Source organism: Epinephelus fuscoguttatus, linkage group LG18, assembly GCF_011397635.1.
Source record: "Epinephelus fuscoguttatus linkage group LG18, E.fuscoguttatus.final_Chr_v1".
NCBI lineage: Eukaryota > Metazoa > Chordata > Actinopteri > Perciformes > Serranidae > Epinephelus > Epinephelus fuscoguttatus.
This window is the reverse complement of record NC_064769.1, coordinates 6,410,876-6,438,857: the sequence shown is the minus strand read 5'-3', so window position 1 is coordinate 6,438,857 and position 27,982 is coordinate 6,410,876. Positions and strand designations below refer to the sequence as shown.

At 40.2% G+C, this 27,982-nt stretch overlaps 1 protein-coding gene across 1 annotated transcript; it reads left to right on the top strand.

Moving 5' to 3' along the window:
- The first annotated feature begins 8 nt into the window (after window positions 1-8).
- wdr91 (WD repeat domain 91) lies at window positions 9-27,982 on the top strand. Its single transcript, XM_049603384.1, has 18 exons — window positions 9-274; window positions 2,228-2,364; window positions 2,481-2,660; window positions 2,748-2,955; window positions 3,152-3,234; window positions 4,760-4,869; window positions 12,293-12,464; window positions 12,905-13,102; window positions 17,312-17,523; window positions 17,742-17,796; window positions 17,916-18,011; window positions 19,151-19,245; window positions 21,979-22,132; window positions 24,035-24,143; window positions 24,979-25,091; window positions 25,246-25,353; window positions 25,596-25,685; window positions 27,638-27,982. The coding sequence occupies exons 2-18, from the start codon at window positions 2,242-2,244 to the stop codon at window positions 27,800-27,802; spliced, it is 2,271 nt and encodes a 756-aa protein (XP_049459341.1). The 5' UTR covers window positions 9-274; window positions 2,228-2,241; the 3' UTR covers window positions 27,803-27,982.

The following is a 27,982-nucleotide window of genomic DNA, read 5'->3' as shown; positions in this document are numbered from 1 at the left end:
CACATGAACTCGTCACATGACTGATGAGGATAAGCACAACAGGAAGAGAGTTTTCTCTTTGTTGCTGTAGTAAATATTTCACATCTTATTACATTCAGAATATGACAGAGAAGCAGGGCTGAGCTCCAGGTGTGACTTGGATCCAGATAACGCTGATTCCGTTTATGCGGAGTGAAGGTTTTGTTCACAGCGGTACGTGTTGCCGTCTTGCACGAAGAAACCGAACTCCAATACAAATCTGCCCCATTGAAGATAATCTTGATTATCGGCCGAGGTACGTAAATATTAAGACACGACAAGGCATTTTTGTATAAAAAGCGATTCACATGTTGTTTCGGCATATGTGTTACCTTTCAAATATTATTTAAATTCGCAGAATACAAAAAAATCTGACTTAATTTTTCAATATGGCGGCACACATCAGTGTAGAAAGTAGGAGCTAACTGGAGCTTCTGGGCCACTTCAAGTTTTCAGATTTCTTGAATGTATCTTATTTAGTATAAGGAATCAAAACTAACCTACTCACTACAGAAAAAAACCGTTACATTCAGATTCAGACAGCCAACATTTTATTTGATGCTTTACACTCTTAACAAAGTTACAGCAGTTTAGTGCAAAGTCAGAACTTAAACGTATTGTAGTAATGTGTCAAGCTAATGCTTCTCTATCTCAGCAGGAGGCGTGCTTATGCAGAATATGAACTTTAGGGTCGAACCCCAAGTGTGTGGGGATATTCAACAGGGCTTAAATCACTAAACTTAATCATTTTAGCAGTATATATTACTAATAAACTTGATCAATAGATGAAGCTTTGTAAGGTCGTTAGGCTGCTTAAGACTAGCTGGACTGGTAATGTTATTGTGATATTAATAGCTCAATATAGCTAACATGATGCCATTTACGTTAGGTTTCTGGTATTTGTTGTTTATATTTTCAATGTAATTTTGACTAATGAACAATGGTGAACTGATCTCATGATTTGTTCTGTTAGTAATGATAATGTTTCAGATGTATTATTTCCATTTGATATTTTGTAGGGATGCACAATATTATTGGCATGTCATTGGTGTCGGCTGATATTTGCTTTAAAATGAACTGATCAGATTTGGCCAACATACTTTTTCTTATTTTGCACAATGAATGAATATTACATATATTGAAAAGTGTTGTGTTTCATGTCTCAATCTGCTGGTCGGCAATCACGAGAAGAGTATGCATGCATAATATGAAGTTAATTCCACTACAGAAGAGACTTGATGATCACTAAAGTTAGGTAGGGAAAAAGTGGATATATGGATATCGGTTATTGGTCAAATGAGTTGTTATATATCAGCATATTGGCAAAAAAAATCCAATTGTGTGCAAACTTAATATTTAGGACAATATTTACAACAGATAGCCTATTTTACAAAAGACAAGGCATCCACAGTGCAAGTGGGCGACACATTTCTTACTCAGATATATAGTGTCATTAGTTTTATCCAAATGCAGATATGCAAGCATCATTGTTCGCAGTGAAGAAGATCCAATTCTCTGCCCCTTCCTCTGCCCATCAATTGTTTTGATCTAGGAGGTTCAGTTTGATACCAGCTAGGCTGAAAATTAGAACCAAACACCAGCCCAAAGGCTGGTGAAATATGCGAGTGGCTGCTAGATTTGCTTCACTCACCAGCCAAAAAACTTTGGTAATCTACTGTGTGGCTGGTAGATTTTGGAGTCCACCAGCAACAATGGCAGATGGACAAAACATTCCCACCCTTGTTGTCGCCTTTTTGCAGACCAGTCATATTTTACAGAGATGCAGTTAGCTTCTACTGTATGCACTGATCTTACACACAGGATCTGGACTGACACTATCATTGACCTTGTTGAGTGGACTGGGTAGCTGTCATGTTAATTTGCATTTATATAATTCCAATAACTTCCATGAAGTGAAGTTTATAGAAATTTAGGGGAGAGAGCTTTCATTTGGGTATTCTTTCTGAGCTGATGTATCTGCATCAGTATCAGGATAGAAAAAGCTGAATTGGAGCATCCTTAACTTTTTTTTGCTATTATAAGTACAAGGTTAGAGGGTGGGGCAATATATCAATATTATATTACTATCGTTACATGTGACTAGATATAGTCTGAGACTTTGAATAATATCAGATTGGACTTTATACTTATAGCAGGAAAACTGTGTTGTGTAACTGTATTGTACACTGTATTACATTGTACCTCACAGGGTCAGAGGTCACCATGGGGTCAGCAGTAGAGAGGACAGATGAACATGTGAGAGAGTATCTGATCTACCGCGGTTTCACCAACACTCTGAAACACCTGGACAGTGAGATCAAAGCTGACAAGGAGAAAGGCTTCAGGGTAGGACTGATGGGAATATAATTTTTTTTTTCTCAAGGATTTGTGTAATGGTATGGACTCTTTTCAGAAGAATGCTTTTTTGGTTTGTCTTAAATCTAAACATGTTGTGCCTGCAGGTGGATAAGATCATCGATCAGCTGCAGCAGTTTGTCCAGAGCTTCGACCTGTTTGGTTTGAAGGAGTACTGGCTTTACCTGGACAGACGTCTGTTCTGCAGACTGGAGGACGTTTACAGATCAACAGTAAACAAACTGAGAACCAGCCTGTACAGATACTATGTCATCAACACCATCCAGGTAATATCCTGCAGAGAGATCACTAGACTGTACCAGTGGTTGCAAATCTCCCTTTGACAACCATGCCTTGTCCTGTGTTACTTTTAGAAAGGAAACCTGGAGAAGACTCAAGAGTTTTTCCAGAAGCAGGCGTTGGAGCTGCAGAGTCAGATTGAGTGGCGTGATTGGTTCATTCTGCCATTTATCCCCACACCCGAGCAGAACCCAGCCTTCTCTCCATACTTCTCTCGACAGTGGGCCGACACCTTCCTGGTTTCACTGCACAACTTCCTGTCAGTCCTCTTCCAGTGTATGCATATCCTTCAACAGAATCCACAGCTGTGATGTTACAAGTTTGCATTGTGATGTCCAGTTTATGGCTACGTTAGATTTAACAGTGAAGACATTGTAACAAATGTCTGAAACTCTAAAGGGCACCACAATGATTCACTGTGTCTGAGTGTCATTTAAACTCTGGATTTGTTGATTTCTGTTCCTTAACTGGTTCTCACCCCAGCCGGTCCTGTTGAGTTTTGATGCTGAAGTCCAGAAGATGACGGGCCTGACAGAAGAGAACGAACAGCTCCGCCAACTGGTCAGCATAAAATAAGAATATATATTGCATTCATTCATTCATTTTCTGTCTAAATAGTCTTCCACACAGCCCAACAGCCCACTGTGTTGCACTGCCATGTTTCTACAGTAGCTCAGAATGGACAAACCAGAGAGGACCTTTCACGTTTTGTACATTACCTTGGGGCCACCGTAGGTTCTCTACATGCTTGTTGCAATTGGTAACCTCACTGCTAGATGCCACTAAATCCTACATACTGGTACCTTAAGCAGTTCTTTGAAGTGGTTGGAAGTTCCATCAGTTTATAAAAAGGTCCAGTGAGATTTCAATATTGTTTAGTGTCAAATTCAAAGTTTTATGTGCATCATTGTGACATTGAAATATTCCCAGATTAGCTTTAAAGGTCAGTTTTAAAATGTCCATGGTGTATCTCGTTTAGTAAATAAAGTATCATCATATAGTTTTAAAACATAACATCATTTAGTTAAAACTCCCATTTTGTTAAAAAAGGCCCACTCTTTATTCCATCAACTGGTTGAAACAGACTCCCATCATTTATTTAAAATGTACCATCATTTGAAAAAGTTCCATAATTTAGTGAGAAGGTTCTGTCTCCATTTCTAGAATATCCCACTGGTTATAACACATATCATGAGATTAAAAAAAAAAAAAAGACCAATTCCGCCTCCCCACCAGGTTTACATTTAAATAGCTCATGACTTATAAACAATCAATTTTTCAAATGTCCCAACATTTGATCATTATTCAAATTTAATTAAGGTATAGCTTTTTTTCTATGGCTAATGTCATTTGAAGCCAGAGTCTGTGCAGTAGTGATCAACAAGTGGAGCCACAGTAACGAGTTCCACCTGTCCCAACCAATTGCGAGCAGCACCATTGATTGCGAGTACACTGACAGCACACACACTTCAATCATGACCCCCTTTTTATAGCAGTCAGTAACTAATTAAAACCAAACACTTGACTGCATCAACATCAGTGTGGAAAGAACTACCCAAAATGACAGAAACCATCTTTGGGAACATCTATTTGATGTGTACTTTTAATTTCTTGTTTGGCCGATGTTCCATCCACTAACATGGAAGGGGGTTTCACTATGAGGAGCTGTTAAGCTGCCCATCTTTATATACAGTCAATGATCTATATCATGACACACGTTTGTATATGTTAATAGTAAAATGCAATGCACGTGTGGAGAATTTTTTGTGGCCTTTTTGGATTATCTGTACATATAAATACGCTTTTGTATGACATTTTAAGGTTCTTCCTCTTTTTGCTTAGAACTGTGTTTTCTGTGCCCATAGGTGTGTTTATATGGGTGGGGTAATAATTTTCAAACATTTTGACCTGACGGAGATCTGACTCAGATCAAACTGTTGTCTATTTGAATACGTTTTGTAGCTGGGAATCAGTGTGCAAGGATTGTTTTCTTTTATTGATGCAACATTTGTTGTTGTGAGGTGGTAGTGGGCTATCATTTTTTTTGTTCTGACCTGTTTGTCTCGTCTCATCTCATCTCGTCCAGCTGTTTGCCCTGCAGACTGAGAGTCGGGACCAGAGAGAAGGAGACGAGATGGTCCACCACAAGCTGCCGGTGTACGTCCAGAACATGGACCGTCTGGGAGACACTGAGCTGTGAGACACTAACATCACTGTCTTTACTGATGACTGACTACAACTAAGATGGCTGCCATTCTGTCAGCGTTTTTAATGTTCATTGTGCTGATTGAAGAGAAAGTCAACAACATAATGATTTTAGCCAAAGTTTTTTATAAAGTCAGGAGTTGATCCGTTTTTAACATGGCTGACCCCGAGAGAGAACTTGGTATTTGATCCAAAAGATTTTGCAGGATGTAGCAGTGAATGCTTCAGCAAAGTCCATGGCTGTCTTAACCTGTGAGTGCACGTTCATATTTAATATGATAACGTGGGTGCACCTTTGTAAGATTTAAAAGTTGGACTGAGTGGCAAAGTATGGGCTAGTTTAATTTCTACAGCTCGGAAAATTAGGCAAAATAGACTGAGAAGTACACACATTTAATATGAGATCAGTTTATTTGATGCACGTCCAGTATGAAATCATACAGAATATACTGATCATGATTTCCTGTAATTTGTATATTTGTCTCACACCTGTGTACATGGGAATTGATTGTCTGCTCTGTAACCCATCTGGGCATCTATTAATGCAGCATACTGCATTTATGTCAGAATCCAGACCGTCCGTCTGAGTCGATTTTTGTTGTTTGACATCATTTATTTAATTTAGATGTCAGTATATTTTTAGCACTATTTAGTTGTAGATATTTTCCAGTATACCGTTGAGATGGCCAATTTGAGAATTTATCAGCATCCAGGTAGAAGTCATTTGAAAATCTGCAGGGAAGTCTAACATTAGTCGTGATTGCAGCCGTGCCAACAACACAAGGAGCAAAAATAGAAGTATATCTTCGTAAGTCGATGATCACAAAAAAAAAAAACACAAAATCATCTCAGATTGAAGTTATAGTTAGGTGTGAGGTCTTCTGTAGGTTTTATTTTGGGGTTTGGCAAAAGATTAGGTTATTAAACAACTTATAGGTTATGGGTTTTGCTAGCTTGTCCAAAAGGCGCCAATAAACGTGCATCAGGCGCACAACACTCTGTATGATGCAGGACATAAAGCACCGCCCAAACTAAAATACCTAATTTTTAGTGAGTCCCGAACCCCAAAAGGTTCAAAGGTTCAATACTCCTTTGGTGCCCCCAGATGGCTGCCATGCTTTAAATGAATATTCTTATTCTGATGTATCTGTGGATCGAAATTGTTTAAAGATACTAGATCAACAGATAGAAACTAAGTCCTGCTTTTATATCCGTTTAAGCACCTAAAGGAATGTGTTGTTACAGATGACAGCCATCTTATATCTTCTCTCTAAAAGGTCTTTCCATTCATCGCAATTTTGTGTTTTTCACCCTGATGGCTTTGTTTTTGTTTTATTTTGAACCACCAAAAACACAGGACAGACACTTGAAATGTTTCTGATGTTAGGCCTGCTAGCTCCTTGTTCAGTTTTACCTCAGTGCAATGACTGACTGCATTTGTTTTACTGGTGTTTTATTTTTAAAGTTTTACTGTGAAGTCTAATATGTCAATTGTGAAGAAAAGAACCCTTTGCTGAATTTTAGAACATATCATGGCCGACCACCTGCTAAATTAAGGGCGCTAAAGTTCTTTGCTAATGCTACTGAGAAGTTAAAAGTATGATTTGAGTTCTGAGATTTATCTCTGGTTTTTGAGGATTAAGTAGAAATATGTAGACTTAAGTCTGAAATTCAGAGTCAGAGACTAAAATCTTTTAAAAATAAAAAAAATTACACTGAATTTTCACAATCTTTAAATTAGGATAATTTCTAATGTTTTGGTGTTATTCATCTTCCGTGCCAACAGCTGTTTTATGAGAAGAAAATTAGATGAGGAGGAAGAAATGTGAGGGAGTTTTAATTCTTCCAGGCAAGTTGTAACAGGCTGTCATACATACATCTTCATCCCAGAGTCACTTTTATAAGAATTTTGAGGCACTTTATAGCAGAAAAAACTGCAGAATTATTTTCTGTTTATTCATCTAAAATATATATTTAAAAACCTTTTAACTAACTTATTGTTTATGATACAGTATTTATGCTGTTTTACACTGTGTGCTGTGATGCAGTTGATGTTGCCAAATAAACAATTCACCTGATGAATTGTTGTTTCTTGTCAGTACGATCCATTTTTTTAAATTTTCACATAGCAGTTTCACACGCTGACAGAGGACTGTTGACTGAGCTGACAGATATAGTACACTCTGAATTTAATACTACTATTAAGACACTTAAATATACAGTAAAGTATAATGACATATCAGGGACAGAAAAATATAACACATGTTGGTATGCCAGTAAAGGCTAGTTGTAAGAAATGATTTTAAAGAACATGGTGATTTGGAGAGCCTAAACTCCTCAGACAGGTTGTTCCAGAGCCGACCAGTCGTAACAGCAAAGGCATGTTTACCTCCTTGTCACAGATCATGTTTTAGTCTTGAATGTATAGTCACGGAAACAGCCAGCACATTCTTGTCAGAGGATCTCAGACTGTGCACAAGCTGTTGAGGGGAGAGCAACTCAGAGATTTTAACTGAAATCCTACCCAAGTGAGCAGTGAAATAAATGGGTAATCAGTGCCGTGATGCTAAGAGTACCGTAAAACTTCAGTTAATAGCCTGGGCTATTATTTGTTTAAATCACTGAAATCAACAGGCGTCTATACGGGACAGGCCTTTAACTCCTCTCAAAAAACCCCCAAAAAAAAACGTTGCTCAGCAAAGATCAGGAAACATAAACAAATTGTTTATTTAAACCAGTATGAATATTACTTGTGTAAAAATTAGGCTTCAGATAATATATCAATTACGAATCATTCATTTGATCTAGCTCCAACAGACAGCACATCAGAGAGAGACTTTTGTCAAAAATGAACTTCTTGGCCGCTAGATCAGGCGTCTAATTGAGACAGGCCTTTATCTTTCGAAATGTGCAGCCACACCGGGCTAGTGAAAGGGACCAGGTGTTTTACTGAAATTTTATGGTAATATGTTCTACTTTTCTGGCTTTTGTTTAGCAGCCATATTTTCCACTGGCGTGTTGACTGCTCTCTGGCTTAAACCTGTGAAAAGATCATTTCATCTTTGAAACTCAAAACTGGGATATTGCAGAAACGGAACTGGATGTGCTTACTGGTGTTACTTAAAGACAGAGATATGGGCAACTGCTAGAATCTTATAATCTTAAAAACAACTTTCAGACCACAAGAGCAAGTTTGATGTTGCACATAGCCAGCTGTGTAAACCTTACTGACGTGGAGTACACTGAATTTCTGCAAGGTTGTAAAGAAAAATCCCCACAGCAAGTTTTCAATGAGACTCAGGTCCTAGCAGGAGGTGGATGTTATGGAGGTTAAAGTTTTAGACACGAATGACAAAGAAAATCATTTTGAATTTGTGAGGGTCTGTTTACTCTCTGGTTCTGCCAGGACAAATTTTCAAGCATTGGCAGATGCATCAGAGCAGATGAAGATACTAGATTATTAATTACTATTGCGATTGTTAACATTCCAGTGTAGTCTGCAGCATTGTTTTCTGCGCTTTGTTCTATTACATTATGTAACCTATGGAACACAGCCAGTTTATATCATAAGTAGGTTGGAAAATAATGGACACAGACCGGTCCTTTGTCAATGTATTTGTTAGAGATAGAGGGCTCAATTTAAAAAAAAAAGAAAAAAAGGAAATCAATATGTTGCAGGCAATGTTGACATTGTGGCTGTCTGCCACAAATTAATGTATGGGAAACCCCGGAGTTTGGTATTATCTACATAGCAATGAAATTAACATTGTGCTTGCTAATTATGATCTCTAGTGGTAGTGGTGGGCAAAATATTGATTATACCAAATGCTCAGTAGGTTGTTCCACTCTCTCCTAGGTGATAGTGTGAGTAGGCAGGGCGTGTGATTTTGTAGGTGAATAAGTGAATAAATCCTCATGTTTAACATCACGGCGGAAACAGTTTAACTCCCTGCTAGCTGCTAACAACAAGCTGTTGACCGAAAGCTTCAAATTCACAGCAAAAACATCAACACTTTTGTCCCGAGTTGAGCCGGGTGCTTCAGAATAAAAGCATCAGGGGTTCTGCTTTGATTAAATTCATTATAACAATACTTTATTAAACTTAATTATAACAGTAGTCTACTTGATTTAACTTTATTGTAACAATACTTCAACTTTATTCTAACAGTAGTTTGTTAAACTAAGTTATAACAGTACTTTATAAAATAAGACTAGCTGCTTATTTTGAACTTTGTTGTTAATGTAATTTATTTTGAATTTTAGTCTAGTCCCCTAGTTTAAAGGATATTTAAAATATCAAGATATATATTGTGTATCACGATATAGCCCAAAAACATTGTGATATTATTTATACGCCATATCGCCCAGCCCTGCCCGTAATGGGAACATTTACAGGCTGTACTTTAAAGAAGCCTACAAAGCAGTAATGACAGAAGGAAAATGTTTCTCAGAGGACATATCAAAAGAAATGTCACAAACCAAAGTGATTTTTTTTCTCTCGGTAGCAGTAACCATAAATGGTTTAGTCAACAGTAACAAGCTTTTCACTCAACATATATAAGAATCTAGATAGATTTTGGTAGATAACATACAAAAGAAATACATGAACACAACTCACAGCTCAGAGGTAGAGTGGGTCGTCCACCAATCGGAAGATCAGTGGTTTGATCCCCGACTCCTCCAGTCTGCATGTCGAAGTATCCTTGAGCAAGGTACCGAACCCCAAATTGCTCTTAGCGATACTTCCATCGGTGTGTGAGCGTATTCAAAACTGAGTAGCACGTGGCACCTTTTATGGTAGCCTCAGCCTCCAGTGTATGAATGTGTGTGTGAATGGGTGAATGTGACTCGTCGTGTAAAAGCTCTTTGAGTGGTTGGATGACTAGAAGGGCGCTATACAAATGCAGGTCCATTTACCATTGCCATGCAACAGGATTAAACATGCAGCTCTTAATTCAGATGAATGCTCTTTGTCAGTATTTAGACTTAAACTGGACACCACCTTCTGTTAGACAAGACAAGAAGAAACATAGTGACCCAACAACATGAGATTCCTTGTGTTGCAGTTCTTGGCTGTGTGTGTTTCAGTTTGTTCTGTGGTCATTCAATGTATAGGCTGCTGCAGTATAAGAACGACAGCTAGCAGCTAGCCTAGCTGTTCTGTGAGGCTGTAATGTTAAGTGTAGAAAAATGGTTAGAAAAGAGCAATGTATTGGACAGCTCAAATTGTTAACCTGTTGGTGGTGCAGGATAAAAAGTCAGGAAATCACCAAAGTCAGTTGGCTTCATTCTCTTGGAACCATGAATGTCTGTATAAATTTCATGGTGGTGGACCGCCCATCATTCCTAGGGCCACATTGTTAGCATGGCTAAAAACAAACATTGATACATTTTTACTTTTTCATCATCACCTTTCTCCCCACTAATGGAAAATCCCATCTGCTTCGCTAACCAGAATGTCTTGTCACCATCTTCATTTTTGTTCTTGTCTTTTAATTTCATTGTTGATTATGTTTCTTACATTCAAAAATTGCAGTTGTGTTTTCTTTGTCGCTGTTTCACATCGCTGTACGCTGTTGTCTTTATGTGTTTCATGCCGCCATCTTTGTTGTAGAGCTCCAACATTGTTACAATGATAATATCTAGTACCAACCTCAGGATGAAGCCGATGCTGAAGTACCAAAAACGGCAGTTTCCGTCGAATGGCCACTTGAGGCTGTCTCGAAAAGGGAGTGAATCCCCATATACCCCACCCATGTTAAAATGCCCAGCTTGACACAATAAACATGTTTACAGTGTGGTATGAAAAATATTCCCATAACTGCAATTGATAGAAATGCACATTAGTTTGCATTTTCTTTTGCAGTTTTAGCGGATATTTGGTCAAAAGTTGTTTTAAATCTAGAAAAATCAAAAACTGGCTAATGGCATGGCAAATGTACAACAGTTGGTCTTAAGTCTAAAATGTAGGCAACAGTAAAATATGGGCAAAGGTACCATACAAAGTCTTTATCAATGACACATGGAACATTGTATTTCATGACATCAAACCTGCTTAGGATACCTATGAAAGCACTGCAGCCCACCTATTTCATAGTGCAAAGGGAACACCACTCCACACCTTTGTTGCTACGCAGATGACATTCAGCTCTATCTATCCACCAAGCCTACTTCCACTCTTCTACCCAATTCCCTTTATGACTGCTCATTGGTTATTTAATCTTGGCTGTCATACAACTTCCTCAAACATCGTAGTGATAAAACTGTGGTTCTCCTTGTAGGTACTAAATCTACTTTGGCTAAACTGCATAGTTTTTAAACATTGACAGCTCCAATGTCCATCCTTTCCCTCAGGTTAAGAGTCTGGGTGTCATCCTGGACAGTACATTGTCCTTTGAGGCACACATCAAAAATGTTACTCACTCTGCATGTTTTCATCTATGTAATATTAATCGTCTTCACCTGTTACTTACACCTCACAGTGCCACTTTACTCATTCTGTCTTTTGTTACATCCCATGTTGATTATTGCAATTCTGTCCTCTTTGGTCCTCATCTCAAGTGTCTTCATACACTTCAGTTGGTCCAGAATTCAGCCCCCCATATCATTACCAGAACCCCCTCCACAGATCATATCACTCCCATTTTCCAGCACCTTCACTGGCTTCCTGTTAAATATCGCATCAGTTTCAAGGGTCTGCTTCTCACCTTTAAGGCCCTTCATAATCAAGCCCCTTCCTACCTGTCTGAACTCCTTCATATCTACACACCCTCTCATACTCTTAGATCCTCTTCTGCAATCCAACTCACCATCTGCCATGACTACCATGGGTTTTAGAGCCTTCAGTCGTTCTGTCCCCTGCCTTTGGAACTCTCCCCCATGACATTTGCGCTATTGACTGCCTTTCCACCTTCAAATCTCATCTGAAAGCACACCTTCTCAAGCTGGCATACTCGGTCTGATTTAATGGTGACACACACGGAGACTTGCACTGATCATGACTTTGTGATGATGATTTAATACATAGATTTTATAATTCTGATTTTTGTCGTTATTTTATTAACTTATTATTGTATATTACTGAATTGTTTGACTTCATGATCCATTGATACATTGCTTGTTTTAACTGTGTCTTGTAAGTGCTTTGAGGAGCCTATAAATAAAATGCATTATAATTTATATTATTATTACCTTTGTTGTTCATGAAGTTATTTTACCCCCTTGATGTTATTGGAGGGTAGCACCAAGGTGAGATCAACTCCAAAATGAGAGGATGTGTCGATGACAAGGTTTTGTCCAGCTCTTACCAGTCTGTCTCTGCATGCTCTCAACTCTTGACTCCATTACAGCTATGTACTCGTTCAGTTCTCTGTTGTCAAACTTCGTCACTTTTTGCCCCCCCATGCCCTCTTAGGGACTTGGTGTCGAGCCAGCGCCCTGTCAGCACTGCCACTACTCCTTCCAGAAACTTCTTCTCTACATTCCTGCCGCAGGGCAGACGCACGCCGGGAAAACCCCCTCAGCCCACCACTGGGTCCTCGCCAAGCCAGGTAGCAGTGGGTAGGAAGGACCTACTGACCAATCCGGTAAGAGTGGGGCAGATGTTTAAAAGCTCAGAGGTTTTGGCACAACTTCAGCTCCCAAGAGATCATTTGCCTTCTTATTCTCCGAATCTCAATGGACATTTTAAAGGTGACCATCCCATCACCAAAGATCATTCAGAGTAAAAAAAACTCCAAACCCAAAGTGACCATATTTTTACTCTGATTGATAGTTTGATTGGTGCCTCATTCTATCACACTGTCATCAGCACCACACCCCTTTGCTCTCAGAGGATGTGGCTTTTCCAAGCTTTAAAATGTCCCTTTGGAGCCTTGTTGGGGGTTACACAGGTGTTTCAGTCATCCTCCTGCAACTTATGGCTGTAATGTCTGGCAACCACATTAGAGGTTCTCAACACCGAGTGGCTGATAGAATTCTGACCTGAGATCATTGTCTGTATCTGACATTAATTTGTCTCTTCTAGCCTACAAAGTCAAAAGAGGCTGTCCAAGCTAAGGAGGTGAAGCCAGTTTCCAGCCAGGCATTAGCCAGTGAACCTGCGAGCTCCCAGTCCCAACAGTCAACAAACCAGTCAACAAACCAGCCATCCCATCCCAGACATAAGAGAATCCAGGACCATGAGAAAGAGAGGAAGGAGCTTTTCTCCAAACCACCACCACAGGTACCTGATGGGTGTCACTGGTAGTGACCAAGTCCGTCCTTTGCGTTGCCTCACGTCATCTGTGTCTAAACCAAAATGTTGCATTTGAGCACATCGCAAAGACTATAGCTGATGGCCAGCCAGCAAATGATATCTACTGTGCACCAGTGAACAATAATACAAACAATGATGAACCATTTCAACATGCTGAATCGGCTGAAAAATAGTCAACAAGGGCAAACGAGCACCAGGGGTGCGGGACACTACACAAAAAGCAGCCTGACATTGATCAACTGCCGACCATCGACTTGTTGTGTCAGGGCCCCAAGTATACAAATAGAACCAGGTAGTTATTAGCTTAGCTTAGCATAAAGACTAGAGGCATGAAGAAACAGCCAGCCTAGCTCTCTTCAGAGTTAAAGAATATGCCTTTCAACACCTTTAATCTGCACCAATTAGCACGCTTTATCTTTTTCTACATAAACAGAAATGTTGTGAGTGCTGGAACTAATTGCTGCGCATAGGTACTTCCATGTAGGGAGTTGTTGGGGTCAACAGTTCTGTAACCAGAACTATAACTATAATATTATTACTTCCATTAATGTTGTTGTAAGATACTGTCATTACCTGCATATCTCTCTCTCGCTCTCTCTCTCTCTCCCTCTCTCTCTCTCTCTCTCTCTCTCCCTGTGTCATATGGATTACTGTTAATTTATCATGTTGATCTGTTCTGTACGACATCTATTGCACGTCTGTCCGTCCTGGAAGAGGGATCCCTCCTCAGTTGCTCTTCCTGAGGTTTCTACCGTTTTTTTCCCCCGTTAAAGGGTTTTTTTTGGGGAGTTTTTCCTTATCCGCTGTGAGGGTCTTAAGGACAGAGGGATGTCGTATGCTGTAAAGCCCTGTGAGGCAAATTGTGATTTGTGATATTGGGCTTTATAAATAAAATTGATTGAAATTGATTGAACATATATTTACCTCACTCGGCGGCACCATAAATGTTGGGGTCAACACACGAGGCTTCACACGGAGGCACCAAATATATTGGGATTTAAAGGGGCAAAAAGCAAAATTGTTTCACCGCTAGGTTCGCTGTTGTGCACTAACTGGCTGTGTTAGCAGCTGAGTGAAGTGGAGCATGAGGAGGAAGCACCGGATAGCCCCCACTTTCACTGCAGGCAGATTAACTCGCCACAGGGGCGAGTAAATAAAACCTAACTAGCCAACTTAGTTTAGCAGTTAGCAATGTCTTTCTCTCACTCTCGGTCTCTGCTGTGTTTAGCTATTTCCCTGCTTTCCTGTTGGCGTTAGCACTACTCGGCTACCACGCTAACGCTCCAACTCCAACTGAGCCGGGAGCCGGGCTCACGGTCTCATGGAGAAGAGTTGGAACGTTAGTATGGCAGTCCATTAGTGCTAACGTCCCCACGCTTCTCCGCCAGGCTCAGTGAGTCGGAGCCGAGAAGCGTGGGGACGTTAGTGTTAGCACCAGTCGGCTGCCATGCTAACGTTCCAGGAGCCTGCTTCTCAGCTCCGGCGACCTCTAGCGTGGAGCCTGGCAGGCTCACGGAGAAGAGAGGAATGTTAGCGTTAGCTCCCAGAGTTAGCACTAGAGCTACTACGGCTACTGGAGTAGCTTGCAGCTATGGAGCGCTTCTACCAGCTCTTCTAGTCACTGAGCCTCGCCTCCATTTCAGCAAATACATTGCATTTATTACAGGGACCATCATCATTGAAGTAGGCAGGGGAATAGCTAAACACAGCCGCCAGGCTGCCCACCGGGCTACATTTTACAGTGCTAATTGCAAATGTTAGCTGAGCTGCTGGGCTACTCACCTAACACAACCGAAACGCCTGACCCATTACTGGGACCGAGCCGCTAATAACTCAAGCTCCGGACATTAATCCATGCTACGATTGTAAATTTAATTAAATCGACATAGCGACATGTGCCTAACGTTACTGTAACACTAATTAAAACAGACATTTGACTTTATGTTGTACCTGTCCAGGAGAAGAAGAGCTAGCTCTGAGTCAGATTGTAGCCCCTTTAGCTCTTGCAGTGCTCTCCACCTTGGAAATGCAAGGCCAATGTTAATATGAGTTCTGTCCCTTTCTTTATCCGACAACTTCTTCGCCAACAACCTTTGTTTCTTTTGAGGTAATGTCAGATCCCGGTCGTCTTCAGGTGGACGTTCCGCTCTCGGCCATTTCATTTCAAAAATACGCACTGCCATTGCTCACCGGCTGTAGCCTTTTATAGGGAGGGAGGGCCAAGGGCTCCGAGAGGAGGATATCTCTCGGATCTCATAAAATCCGCTAATCTATTAATTTGGAGTTTGATTAATAATTAAATTAATGACAACAACCAAAATTAACACTAACGCCTGAAGGATTTTGGAGTTCTTGATGCAGCAGAGGTTGACTATTCATTCACTCTTGTGCAACATTAAACAGACAGCAGGTATGATTCCAAAGAATTATATTTATTCACAAATTAGCAAAGCAAACCAAAACACACAAATTCTAACTAGCTATATACAAGCTTGGTGTGTATATGTGTGTGTGTGTGTGTGTGTGTGTGTGTGTGTGTGTGTGTGTGTGCGCGAGAGAGAAAGAAGAGAAAGACAAAGGCGGGTGTTGTTATCAAGGAGCCGTTTGGCCTACAAAGCAAAATGACTGACAACAGAGAACTACCAAAATGGCCGAATCAAGGCTGCTTCAAAGACAAAGGAAAAGAAGCGGGAACTTTGAAATGCCTGTTTGGGTGTAGCTCTGTTGAAAGCCTGTTTGTTAATGAGTCTATGTCAATGTGACGTGTGTTGAAAACAGTCTGGATTAGTGCAGAGATTGTTTAGTTGTGTGCAAGAATCTGTTTGTGAACAGTATTAGCAAACTAAACACTTAGCATTGGCGAAGCCAACTAATCAATGACCTAACTGCCAGCAATCACAACAATAACTCAGTGAACAGCATCAAATCACATACAACAAGTCAAACAGTCTTGCTTAGCCTGTAAAGCTGTGATAAGCTATTCCCAGTTGTTACATTACCGATCCTTGAGTGGATTGAAGAAAGAGTGACTTGGTGGTGTGCTGCTTTGTTAGCCGGCAGAAGAAGGCTGGGAAGGTGTGGTTTCAGCTGCAGTCTTTGTTGTGTCCTTTGTTTCAAAGGTGAAACTCAGAGGAAGCTGGTCGCTCAGGATTTCGCAGAGTTAGACGCTGGGTGCTAACTCACTTAGTTCCTTGTTGCTGGAAAGCTAGTTGCAAACCTTGTGTTTGCCAGAGTCTGTGATCAGTTGCTCTCCCTTTAGTGGTCTGGGCCTCTGGAGCAGGGGTTTGGGCCTCTGGGCTGTTCCAAGCCCAGCCGGAGAGTGGTGTGAGCTGTTGAAGCTCCAGGGCAAGAAAAAAAGGGCGCAGATCTTGTACAGATGCCTGTGACATCACAGAGTCACATGTCACTGTAAAAGGTCTTGTCCAATCAAGTTTTGGGACTTGAGTCTCACTGAGGTATGAGTTGAGATCTTCTGTGGAGACGGGTGTCGCATAGCCCTCTTTGTTTGAAGACAAAGAGCATGCAGAGGAAAAAAACCTTTAAATTTTCCAGTGATGATTTTACCAAATGATAAACCATCTGTGGTCCTGTGAATCCCAACAGAGTCCATACTAAAAATACATTCCCTTAAATAATCAGTTTTAACTAAATGATTAGTACTGAGTTAGCTGGCTTGCTAAGTGGTTATTAGCTAAAGGTAGCAAGCCAGCTAGTTTACAAGCTGTTTTGGCTGACCAGTGCAGTGTGTTACCAGCTAGCTAGCATGCTCGCTTATAGCTTGCCAACCACTGTACCTCTTTGCCTTAGTACCCTGACACACCAAGCTGATGGTGGGCAGTCAGTCAATGTCAATTTTGGGTGAGTGGCTGTCATTCTGGATTCTTTACTGTGTCCCGCACCGTTTGTACTAGTTGGCCCTTGTCAGTGTTTTTTTGGCTAATTTGGTTTGGTGTGTCTGGACCTTAAAACCCATACGCAGTAGCTTCCAGCACCAGCTATTGCACAAGGGTGCACAAATAAATGTTCTGGTCTCGCCGGGCACTTAGAATAATAATTTATTTAGCCATGAACAGCTTGAATCCAAATGAACTGCATCATGTTGCATCATGGAGGCTTGCTGGGACTGGACATCGATTTTATTTACACTGACAGTATCCTTCCTTGTGATATCTTCAGACACCAGAGAAGAGAGGGGAAGCAGGAGAGGTAGAGCCTTCTGCTGAGACCTCCAGCGAACCTTCTGACTCCTCCTCAAACAGTAGGAGCGGAGGAGGAGGAGGAGGAGGAGGAGGAGGAGCAGAGGGAGGAGGTCTGTCAGCTGAACAGCCGTTCATCAAACTCAGTCAGGAGGAGTACGGAGAACACCACTCCTCCATCATGCATTGCAGGTCAGCCTTCAACACACTTCCAGTTTGGTTTAACTACTCAAAATCTCACACATCTCTGAGCCTGCCTAAGAAATGACTGAACACCATCAGAGGACTGTACAATTTTAACTACAGGTGGACTTGGCTTTTAAAGTCACATAAAAGTTAGAAACCAAACCTAAAACATTCGTTCTTCTCTCTTCTCTCTATCCATTTCTCCTTCATCTTCTGTTTTCCAGGGTTGACTGTTCTGGTCGTCGGGTTGCCAGTTTGGATGTAGATGGAGTCATCAAGGTGAGTCTGCATAATTTATCGTTTGGGGTTGTACGAACATAGAAAAGAAGAAAAACTGCATATTATTATACCTAATAACACATTATAAGGTAAAAATCCCTCCTCCTCCTTTTCCTCAGGTGTGGTCATTCAATCCCATCATGCAAACCAAAGCCACCATCATGTCCAAGTCTCCTCTGCTGTCTCTGGAATGGGCCACCAAACCAGACAGACTGGTATAAACAAGACACAGACTGCACATTAACTTTACACTGACATTAAAAACATTAATCAGGGTTCTGTTCACACTTACACCTGATAAATGATAACACTCAGTCATTAGTTAACTGTTGTGCCCAGAAAATAATCTGATTATCAACACAGATAGAATAATTCTGTGAGCTATTCTACCAGTCTTGGGGAATGTATGCAAGTCAGTGAAAGGTCTAGGGCTGTCCTAAACGATTAATTTTCTAACGATTAATCTAGCGATTATTTTTTTTCGATTAATCCACTAATCTAACAATTCATTTTTCGATTATTTAAATGATTATTTTTTTCGATTATCGATTATTTTCCCATTGTTTGATTGAGGCAGTTTAAACAATATGAACACCAAAACATTTCTTATTAACATTAACATTTATTGAAACATCAGTGTTTCCTCTACCATTATATTAGGGGGCGCCCCACCCCCCCCCAGTGGCACACCCTGCCCCCCTTGAAGGTCAAGTTAATTTTATTGAATTTTATTTTCTATATAGCACCAGATCACAACAGAAGTCATTTAAGGTTACCTTTTCTATAGAACAGCTCTATACCTTGTCCTTTTATTAAACAAACTAAATAGCCTTGTGCTATTTATCGTATGTAATTTCTGTCTCTACATGGTCGGATGTTTACAATTCTCCTCTGCTCTCTGCGGAGTTCGGCCCCGATGCGTGCACAAACACACACACACACACACACACACACAGGTGAGCACACTAGAGTGCGGTTCGCACTGCATTTTCCTGACCGAACTCGACCAGAGTGAGACAGTTATAACCGTGCCCGGCCCGAACCTGCAGCATGGCACTGTGCACACAGTCAATGGAGCGGAGCCTGTGTTGCATTCAGGCATTGTCACATAAATACAAAATTCCAGCATTTGAATAGGCCATAGCACAATAGCACAGCACTGCTGCTGCTTCTGCACGCTGCAGTTTTCTTGTTTGAACCGACGCGTCAGTGCAAATAATTCGCGCAAATAATTCACGTATTTACGTAGTCGATGACGTTGTCGATGCGTCACCCCAGCCCTAGGATGGTCCCACTAAGTGACAAAATATCTGTGTGTGTGTGTGTGTGTGTGTGTGTGTGTGTGTGTGGTCAGTTGTTGCTAGGCAGCGGTGTTGGCACAGTGCGGCTGTACGATACGGACGCCAAGAAGAATCTTTACGAGATGAACATTGACGAAACTCATCCACGGTAAGCCTGCTTGTCCCTTCACTCTACTGTATGACAGTAGTTTTAAACAATTGTCAACACATATTTCTCTATATTTAGTTCACCTTTTAAAACAGTCAGACAGTTTTCTTTACTGTCATTCAGGCCAGCACAACAGTTAATCTAATATGCACCAATGCAACCAAAACACTGCATACACATCTCAGGATCAACCCTCCAACCAGAAACTGACAATGTCTTGTAACAAGAAACATGTTGACCCCAGCAATTCTACCAACTTGAAGAATTAAAATATTGTTTGTTGTCTCTAAAGTATCTTTTGTGTGTTTATTTATTGGCATACAGCATACCGTAAACTAATATTCCAATACAACAAAAACAAGGAGACTTCTTTGTTGTATGGATAGTGCTGCCTTACAAAAATTAACTTTGCAACAAAAGAAAAAGAGAGAGAGAAAAATACTGAAGTTATTCTAGTCATGCAGTACAAAACTACAAGGTACTATACAGCGATCAGCCGAAACATTAAAACCACTGACAGGTGAAGTGAACAACAATGATCATCTTGTTATAATGCAATGTTCTGTTGGGAAGTTTTGCCACCTGACACACTCCACCCATTATGCCCCCCCAGCAAGACAATGCGCCATGCCACACCACAAAAACTGCTCAGGAATGGTCCGAGGAACGTGACAAAGAGCTCAAGGCATCAACCTAGCCTCCAAATTCCCAAATTCCCCAGATCCCCATTTGATCAGACATCTGTGGGACATGCTGATACACCACCTCAGCACCCGCAGGACTCAAAAGATCTAAAGCTAACGCTCTGGTGCCAGACACCAAGGGACACCCTGTAGAGGTCCTGCGTCCATGCCTTAGCAGGTCAGAGCCAAGTCTGTTCCAAGGAGGACCCACCATGGATCGGGTGTACCTCTGGGGTACCAGCACGTCCCTCAAATGTTCGATCAGGTTGGGATCTGGGGTATCTGAGGTCAGGTCGACACCTTGAGCACTTTGTCCCGTTTCTCGGGTCATGCCTCAGCAGTTTCTGTGATGTGGCATGGTGCATTGTCTTGCTGGAGGGCCACTGCCATTGTTAAGTGCCGTTGCCATTAAGGGGTTTATTTTGTTTGCCAAGGTGTTTGGACGGGTGGAGCACATCAAGTAGCATCTCTATGAATACCAGGACCCAAGGTTTCCCAGGAGAACATTGCACTGTAACAAGACGATCAATGTTATTCACTTCACCCACCAATGGTTTTAATGTTTTGGCTGATCGGTCTATACTCACTATACATACTTGTATAGGACAGCTACAGATATAGAATTACAACAGTGCTAGTCAACCCTGTCCTCTGCATTTTGCCACATTACACCTGTGAACGTATCTTTTTGCATGCCTGATCCATCCCCTGGCAACCTTGTGCAGGTATATCCAGACAGCCAGCATTTATTGTGTCCAAGAGGGACATCTGATCATGTGGCTGGTTGACATAAACGTTCCACCTTCACTAGAAAAGTAATTCAGCTATGAGATTGATGAATAGAGAGGAACGTTAACAGACAAAAGACAATGTCCTGGGATAGGCTGTAGACCACTCTGACTGGAAGAGAACAGTGAAACTCTACATCGTCCCATACGATTCCAAAATGTCCAACTACTTGACTCCTTTCCACGTCTTTATTTGGATTTATTTTAGATGTGGCACAATTTAGCTAATTGCAGTCTGATATATAGTAGCTTTGGGTTATGTTAGGTTTTTGATGTAATTTTCAATTGTTGACAGTTGTTACAATGGAATATAAACATGCTAAATGGAGATTAAATACACAGTTTCAGTGGTAGTTGAAAGAGAAAAAACAATGCATTTTAGATGTGTCATTGAATACATTTTGTGTCAAAACAATGACAAGTGGTCCACAGTTTAGTCTACATTGACTGCTGTTTGTGTGAGGATTTTTTAAAAGTGAATTCAGTGTTGAGAGATTGGGTGAGATCAATTAAAGAAAAAAAAGAGCTGGAGTCAGGATGTCGTTAACCTATCTTAGCACAAAGACTAGAAGCAGGGCAAAAGAGCTAGCCTGGTTATGTCCAAAACCTTAAAACTACACCTGTCAACACCTCTAAAGCTCACCTTATTAACACATTGTATTTCATTTATTCAAACTGTATGCCAACACAAATGTTTAAAAAAAAGTCATGCTAGCAGCTCTGTGTGGCTGCTCTTAGGCACAGGAATGATTTGTGCTAAATGCTGACGTCTGCATGCTAACACAAATGCTCATGGCAACTAACATGCTTAAAATGATAATGTTAACATTCTAATGTTTAGTGTTTACCATGTTCACTGTCTTAGTTTAGCATGTTCTGATTTGCGCAAATTAAAGCTGTGGCTGATGGGAATGTCATTAGTCAATCAGGCATTTGGGGTCATAAACCAAAGTTTGGGTAAATGAAAAACCACTTTGAACTTTGATGTCACCTGATGATGGCGCTAAATGAGGAATAAGCAGTTACCAAAGCAATTACAGTTAATCCCGAGGGGAACATATATGTTTGTACCAAGTTTCATGGCAATCTATCCAGTAATTAATGGTGAAACTTCTACTTGACAAAATAGACTAAAATAAACCAGGCGGACACTTGGATAAACACTACATGTTTGAGTTCTACATTTTGTCAAATATCAGTTACTAATGTTCACTGTTGAAATACAAATTAGAATGGTAATATGTTCATCCTCTGTTTCTCAGTATCTTGTCTTTAGCCTGCAGTCCCAGCGGTTCGTCGTTTGTCTGTTCAGCTGCAGCTCTCAGTCGATCAGGAAGTGGTGAATCTGCACCTCGACTCCCTATTCCGGTGTCTGGACAGCTGCTGCTCTGGGACACAAAGACTGTCAAACAACAGGTAAGTAAACAGTTCAGTAAAGTTATTTAGCTAATGAGCAAAAATCAAACTGTTCAGAAAGTCAGCATTGATGCAACAAAGGCAAAAATATTGTCTTTTTTATTCCACACGTTATCCTTACTTGTCATAACCAGGTGCCAACTAGGTTTGGGCACAGTAGGTTAAAATTTTGCAACTGGCCACTGTCAGCCTGACAACTGGTGATTGCTGATACATTCAGAAGTGTGTGTGTGGCTTCTGGGCTGCAGTGTTTTTTTTAGTTGGTGTACCACAAACTGGCAGCTAGGCTGACTCTGACACGCTGTATCAGCTCTGTTAATACATGCATGACCTATCCACTGTGTGGTGTCCATTGTTAGGCATCAAGCTGTACATTGTCAGACATTGTGGCGTAAATTGACCACTCATGTGCTACCAGGGTCAGCGGCCTGGTTCTCATTCCCACCAGACTCCACCCACTCATTTGCTTGTCAGTAAAACTGTCCGCTGAGGTGATCAGCTGGAATAAAAACCTTCAGATTGTTGGCTCTACAAGGCACATGGTTGGACACCTCTGAACTTACTTACTACTAACTTAGGGTCATGTCATATGAGACGGATGATAGTGATGGGAAACATTGTCACGTTTTTCAAACTTGTGAATGTTCAGGTCATCGTAGATGATTGTTAAGTTGGTTTTGTGAGGATTAACTACTTGCATTGATAATACAACATATCCGTAGATTAATTTACCATAGGTGATGGACCTTGGCTGACATGATGCATCCGTGTTTGTTTACCTTTTCAGACATTTACATTTTAGGCACCAAGAAAGGTATATCAGTTTTCAGAAGAGATTTTAGTCATAATTACAACTTGGATGTTGACATTAACACCATCCATAAGTCAGTGTACAAGTACAGTAAGAAGGTAGAGTAAGGTAAGATAAGGTAAGGTAAGAGGGTAAAGTAAGGTAAGGTAAGGTATGGTAAGAAGAGAAAGTAAGGTAAGGTAAGGTATGGTACGATAAGAAGGAGTAAGGTAAAGTAAGGTACGGTAAGAAGGTAAGGCAAGGTAAGGTATGGTAAGAAGGTAGGGTAGGGTAAAATACGGTAAGAAGGTAAGAGTAAAGTAAGGTAAAGTAAAATAAGGTAAGGTAAGGTAAGGCACGGTTAGATGGTAACGTTAACAGCTGCCACATTAAAATGCTCTATGTACTACTAAACTATGCTAATGTAATGTTCATGCACACTAACATCATAAAGGTTACACTCTCACACTTAGAGGTGGGACCAAGTCTTTGCGCACAAGTATCAGGTCTAGTCCCAAGTCAAGACTGACAAGTCCTAAACCTTGAGTTTTGAGTCCTACACAAGTCATAATGCGGTCTTTCACTGAATTTAATGCCAGCAGAATAATAAGTCCACACTAGGGTTGCAGCGATATACGGGTTTCAAGTATACCATGATAGAAAAGTTGATGGTTATCATACCATTTACTTTTGCTTAATTGCAGTATTGACAAAAAATGCAACTAGACATTGAATCTCCCCTTTATTTAAGTTATTTTCTAAGGGGAGACTTTTTTCACATACTTCCATTAACAAAATGGTTTCACGTTTCAATGATAGTAAGAGAATGTTTGTTCAACAAACAATGACCCTTTCATTTTCATTCCTTTAAGAGTCATTGAGACTGATGATAATATAAATTCTGTAGTACCGCAATACTGTGAAACTATGATATTTCCTGAGACGGTTATCGTACCATGAAAATCATACCATTGCAACACTAGTCCACACCTATGCTAACACTTATAACTTGGTGTGTACACTTGAAGACCAGCATGAGCATGTTTAGCATGAGCTTTAGTATATGTAATTCCTGTGGCTGTGGTCTAATCAGTGCTCTGTCTGTTTCTCAGCTCCAGTTTTCTTTAGAACCTGAACCAGTAGCCATTAACTGCACAGCCTTTAACCACAATGGAAACCTGCTGGTGACTGGAGCTGCCGATGGAGTCATCAGACTGTTTGGTCAGTGTTTATCAGAGACACAACAAATGACTCTTTTCATTGTAGATTCCTCTGTCGACAATATGATCATTTACTAGGGGTGGGACAATACGAGTAACTCACGATTCGATACTGTGACGATATTTGGCCCTCGATAACAATAATATCATATATATATATATATATATATATAGATATATAGAGAGATATAGAGAGATATATATAGATATATTGCAAGAAATTTCATCGATATATCACAATATATGTGACTGAAAAAGAAAAAAATACCCATATTATTCCAAAACTTCAAACATTTTTTGTGCAAAACTGCTGACTTAGTACATGAAACAATGTACAAAGAAACATGTGCATGAATACTTTTGCATAGTGCCTCACTGCCTCCTAGGCTTGTAAACACTGGACAGCTGGACACATTAAAGTGCATGAACATTAATATGTGTGTGTTGTAATAAAATATCAATATTTGCCTTCAGTGTATCGATTATTTATTGCGAGAGAGAGCACAACAATATATTGCAAAAATGAAAATGACACCCCTATCACGTACAGTGTCAAATCTCAGAAGTAATGTCGGATGACCTTTAATGCTTCAGGACCTCGAAGTGACAGTGTTTTTTTTCTGACTAACAGTCAAAAAATCTCAATCATTCTCTCAGCAAAGACTTTCACAGCAGTCCTGAGCATTTAATATCCTACTGAACCAGCTCAGTACATTAAACAGCACATTGCACAGTACAGTATAAAGGCGTGTAGTTACATTCAGTTTCCGTATGTGAACATAGTTCTACTTTTTGGAGTACTTTCTGTGACATTTACATATGAATCTTTGGTGTAGATATGCAGCGATATGAGAGTGCTATGAGCTGGAGAGCTCACGATGGAGAAGTTTACAGTGTGGAGTTCAGCTACGATGAAAACACCGTCTTCAGCATCGGAGAAGACGGCAAGGTGTGTGTGTATTGTTGGGAAAAGCCATCCTAGTTATAGAATGTGTACACATTCCACATTAAAATGTGTTTTAATGTTGCAGAGCATGTTGCATGTTTGGAAAGACACTACCATAGCACTTTTGAGTTTATTGAATAAATGTGTCTGTGTTCAGTTCATCCAGTGGAACATCCATCGTTGTGGGGTGAAGCAGTCGGAGCAGATTTTAACTCAGGATGCCACGGGGCCCTTCATCCTGTCAGGATATAGTGGATACAAACAGGTAAGTAGTGTTACTGTGGAAACAGGTTCACCTCACAGTCTGCAGTGCTTTTTTTTATGAATTTATTTATTTTCATCATTTACTTCTCATTTACTAAAGTACTATAAAATCAGGATGTCATCATAGTTAAATTAGGTCAGAGGAAAATAAAAAAACTTCTGATGGAGTATTAGGTAAAAGAATGAAATGGATAAAATGAATTTAATGATACATTGATGTCTAAATTTATGACTCTTGTTCAGGTTCAGGTTCCTCGAGGTCGACTCTTTGCTTTTGACTCTGAAGGCCAACACATCCTCACCTGTTCCAGCACCGGAGGACTCATATACAGAGTAAATACACCTTCACTAAATAAGATATGATAAATATGCAGTAAACCTGGGGTTTAATGTACAGCAGTTGCAATTTGTCAACATATGTGCACCTCTCAGCCACACTCAGCTGTTCTGCTTTTATCTAGAATATTTTTATGTGGGACACCCAGTAGCTCAGCTGGTAGAGTGGGCGCCCCATGTACTAGGGCTGTGTCCCTATCACAGCAGCCCAGGTTCCATTCCAACTAGCAGCCCTTCGCTGCATATCATCCTCCCTCTATCTCTCCACCTTTCCTGTCATTCTTAAGCTGTAGTATCAAATTTTTAAAAAGAAAAGGCAAAAAAAAAAGAAGAATATTTTTATGCCTCTGCACCGGCAATAGTCGTGACCACAGGCATGATGTTTTCGGGTTGTCCATCTGTCTGTCCATCCATCCATCCATCCATCCATCTGTCCCGTTCTTGTGAACACAATATCTCAAGAATGTCTTGAGGTACTTTTTTTTTTTTAATTTGGCACAAATATTCACTTGGACTCAAGGATAAACTGATTAGAATTTGGTGACAGAAGGTCAAAGGTCAAAGTCACTGTGACCTCACAAAACATGTTTCTGACCGTAACTCAATAATTCAAGATACACTTACAATGACAAAACTTCACACAAATGTCTAATAGGATATAATAATGAACTGATGACATTATATATCCAAAAGGTCAAAGGTCAGCTTCACTATGACATCATAATGTTCTGCAAAAACACATTTCTGTCCATTATTCAGTGTCATATCTCAGGAACAGAAGGGGTGCTAATCCTGAAATTGTGCTGACTGTACAGATCTTGTGTGCTGTTGGAAGGAAGGTGGGTGTGAAGCATCCATGTTTTCACAAACATGGATGTAAACTGTAAGAGGAACATGACTGGTATGCAGTGGCATACATTTACAAGGCAGTAATTCTAGTTATTTATATCTCAGCTTCTTAAAATGCTCTTAAAATGTATATGTTGTGTATGTTTTTCATTAATTATGATATGTATGTGTTATTTTTTTTATTTAGTTTTAGTGTTTTTATGTGTATATAATATTTATTATTACATTTATTGTAGTTATTTTTATGTGATTCTCTTTAAAAATAAGAAATTGAATAACCATCAGTTAAGTTTTTCCTGGTTAAACCAGCATGAATATTTAATTTGAAATACTTTTAATTGAAATACTTTTTTGGTGTTTTGTTTTCTAATTTCCCATCAACTGCTGTTTGTTTCAATTTTGACTTAAATTCCGGGCTGTCAAATGATTTAGTACCTAATTGCTAAATTTTAATAGTTAATCATGATTAATTACATTTTTAATGGTATGGTTACAATGGTATGGGGGCTTTTTGCCTTTATTTGATAGGACAGATAATGCGTGAAAGAGGAAGAGAGAGGGGGGATGACATGCAGCAAAAGCCCATGGTTTGGAATCGAATCTGAACCCTCTGCGGCAAGGACACAGCCTTTGTACACCCATTTAGCAAATGCTACAGTTAGTTTCTTAGATTTAGATTCATCCACAGGTCTGTGGTGCTTCCCACACTCCAAAATAGTGCTTTGCCATCTTTGGCGATGTGGTTGCCCGCTGACATCAGTTTGATTAGCTGCACCTGTGAGCTTAGCTCATCGGTGGTAGCCCAAACTTTAAGTACTTCTGTGATATTGTAATGACACAAGGTGCATATTATTTTTTACTTGTCAGCTAAACCATCTGGGAGTTTTTTTCAAGTGAAAGGAGCTATTCAAAAGCACTGTGGTGTCTTATTTTCCATCACTGCTGCAGCAGGAAGCAGGAAGCCGCTGCAGTGGCTTAACAACAGTGCATTGAAAGGACAAAATAGCAGCACACAATTAACGTGTTTTATTCAAATGTTAACGCCGCAGCCCTTTTCTGAATTATGTTTATATTTTCTGACATGTCTTTCCTTTTTCCAGCTGACCAATGGGGAGCCAGCTCTTGAGAGTGTGCTGTCACTGGGTGGGCACAAAGCACCGGTGGTGACAGTCGACTGGTGCTCGGCAGTGGACTGCGGCACCTGTCTGACCGCCTCAATGGACGGGAAGATTAAACTGAGCACACTCCTGGCACAGAAATCCTGACTGATGACCTGATAAACCTGAGGGGTCAGAGGTCATCAGAGTTTATAATAAACTGGATACGTTTGCTCAGTTGCTGATGAAGATTATTCCAGAATCATAATGTTTCATAATGTTACACAATAAAAAGTCACTAACCTGTTATAAATTCATATTAACATTAAAATCCCACTGAAAGTTCAA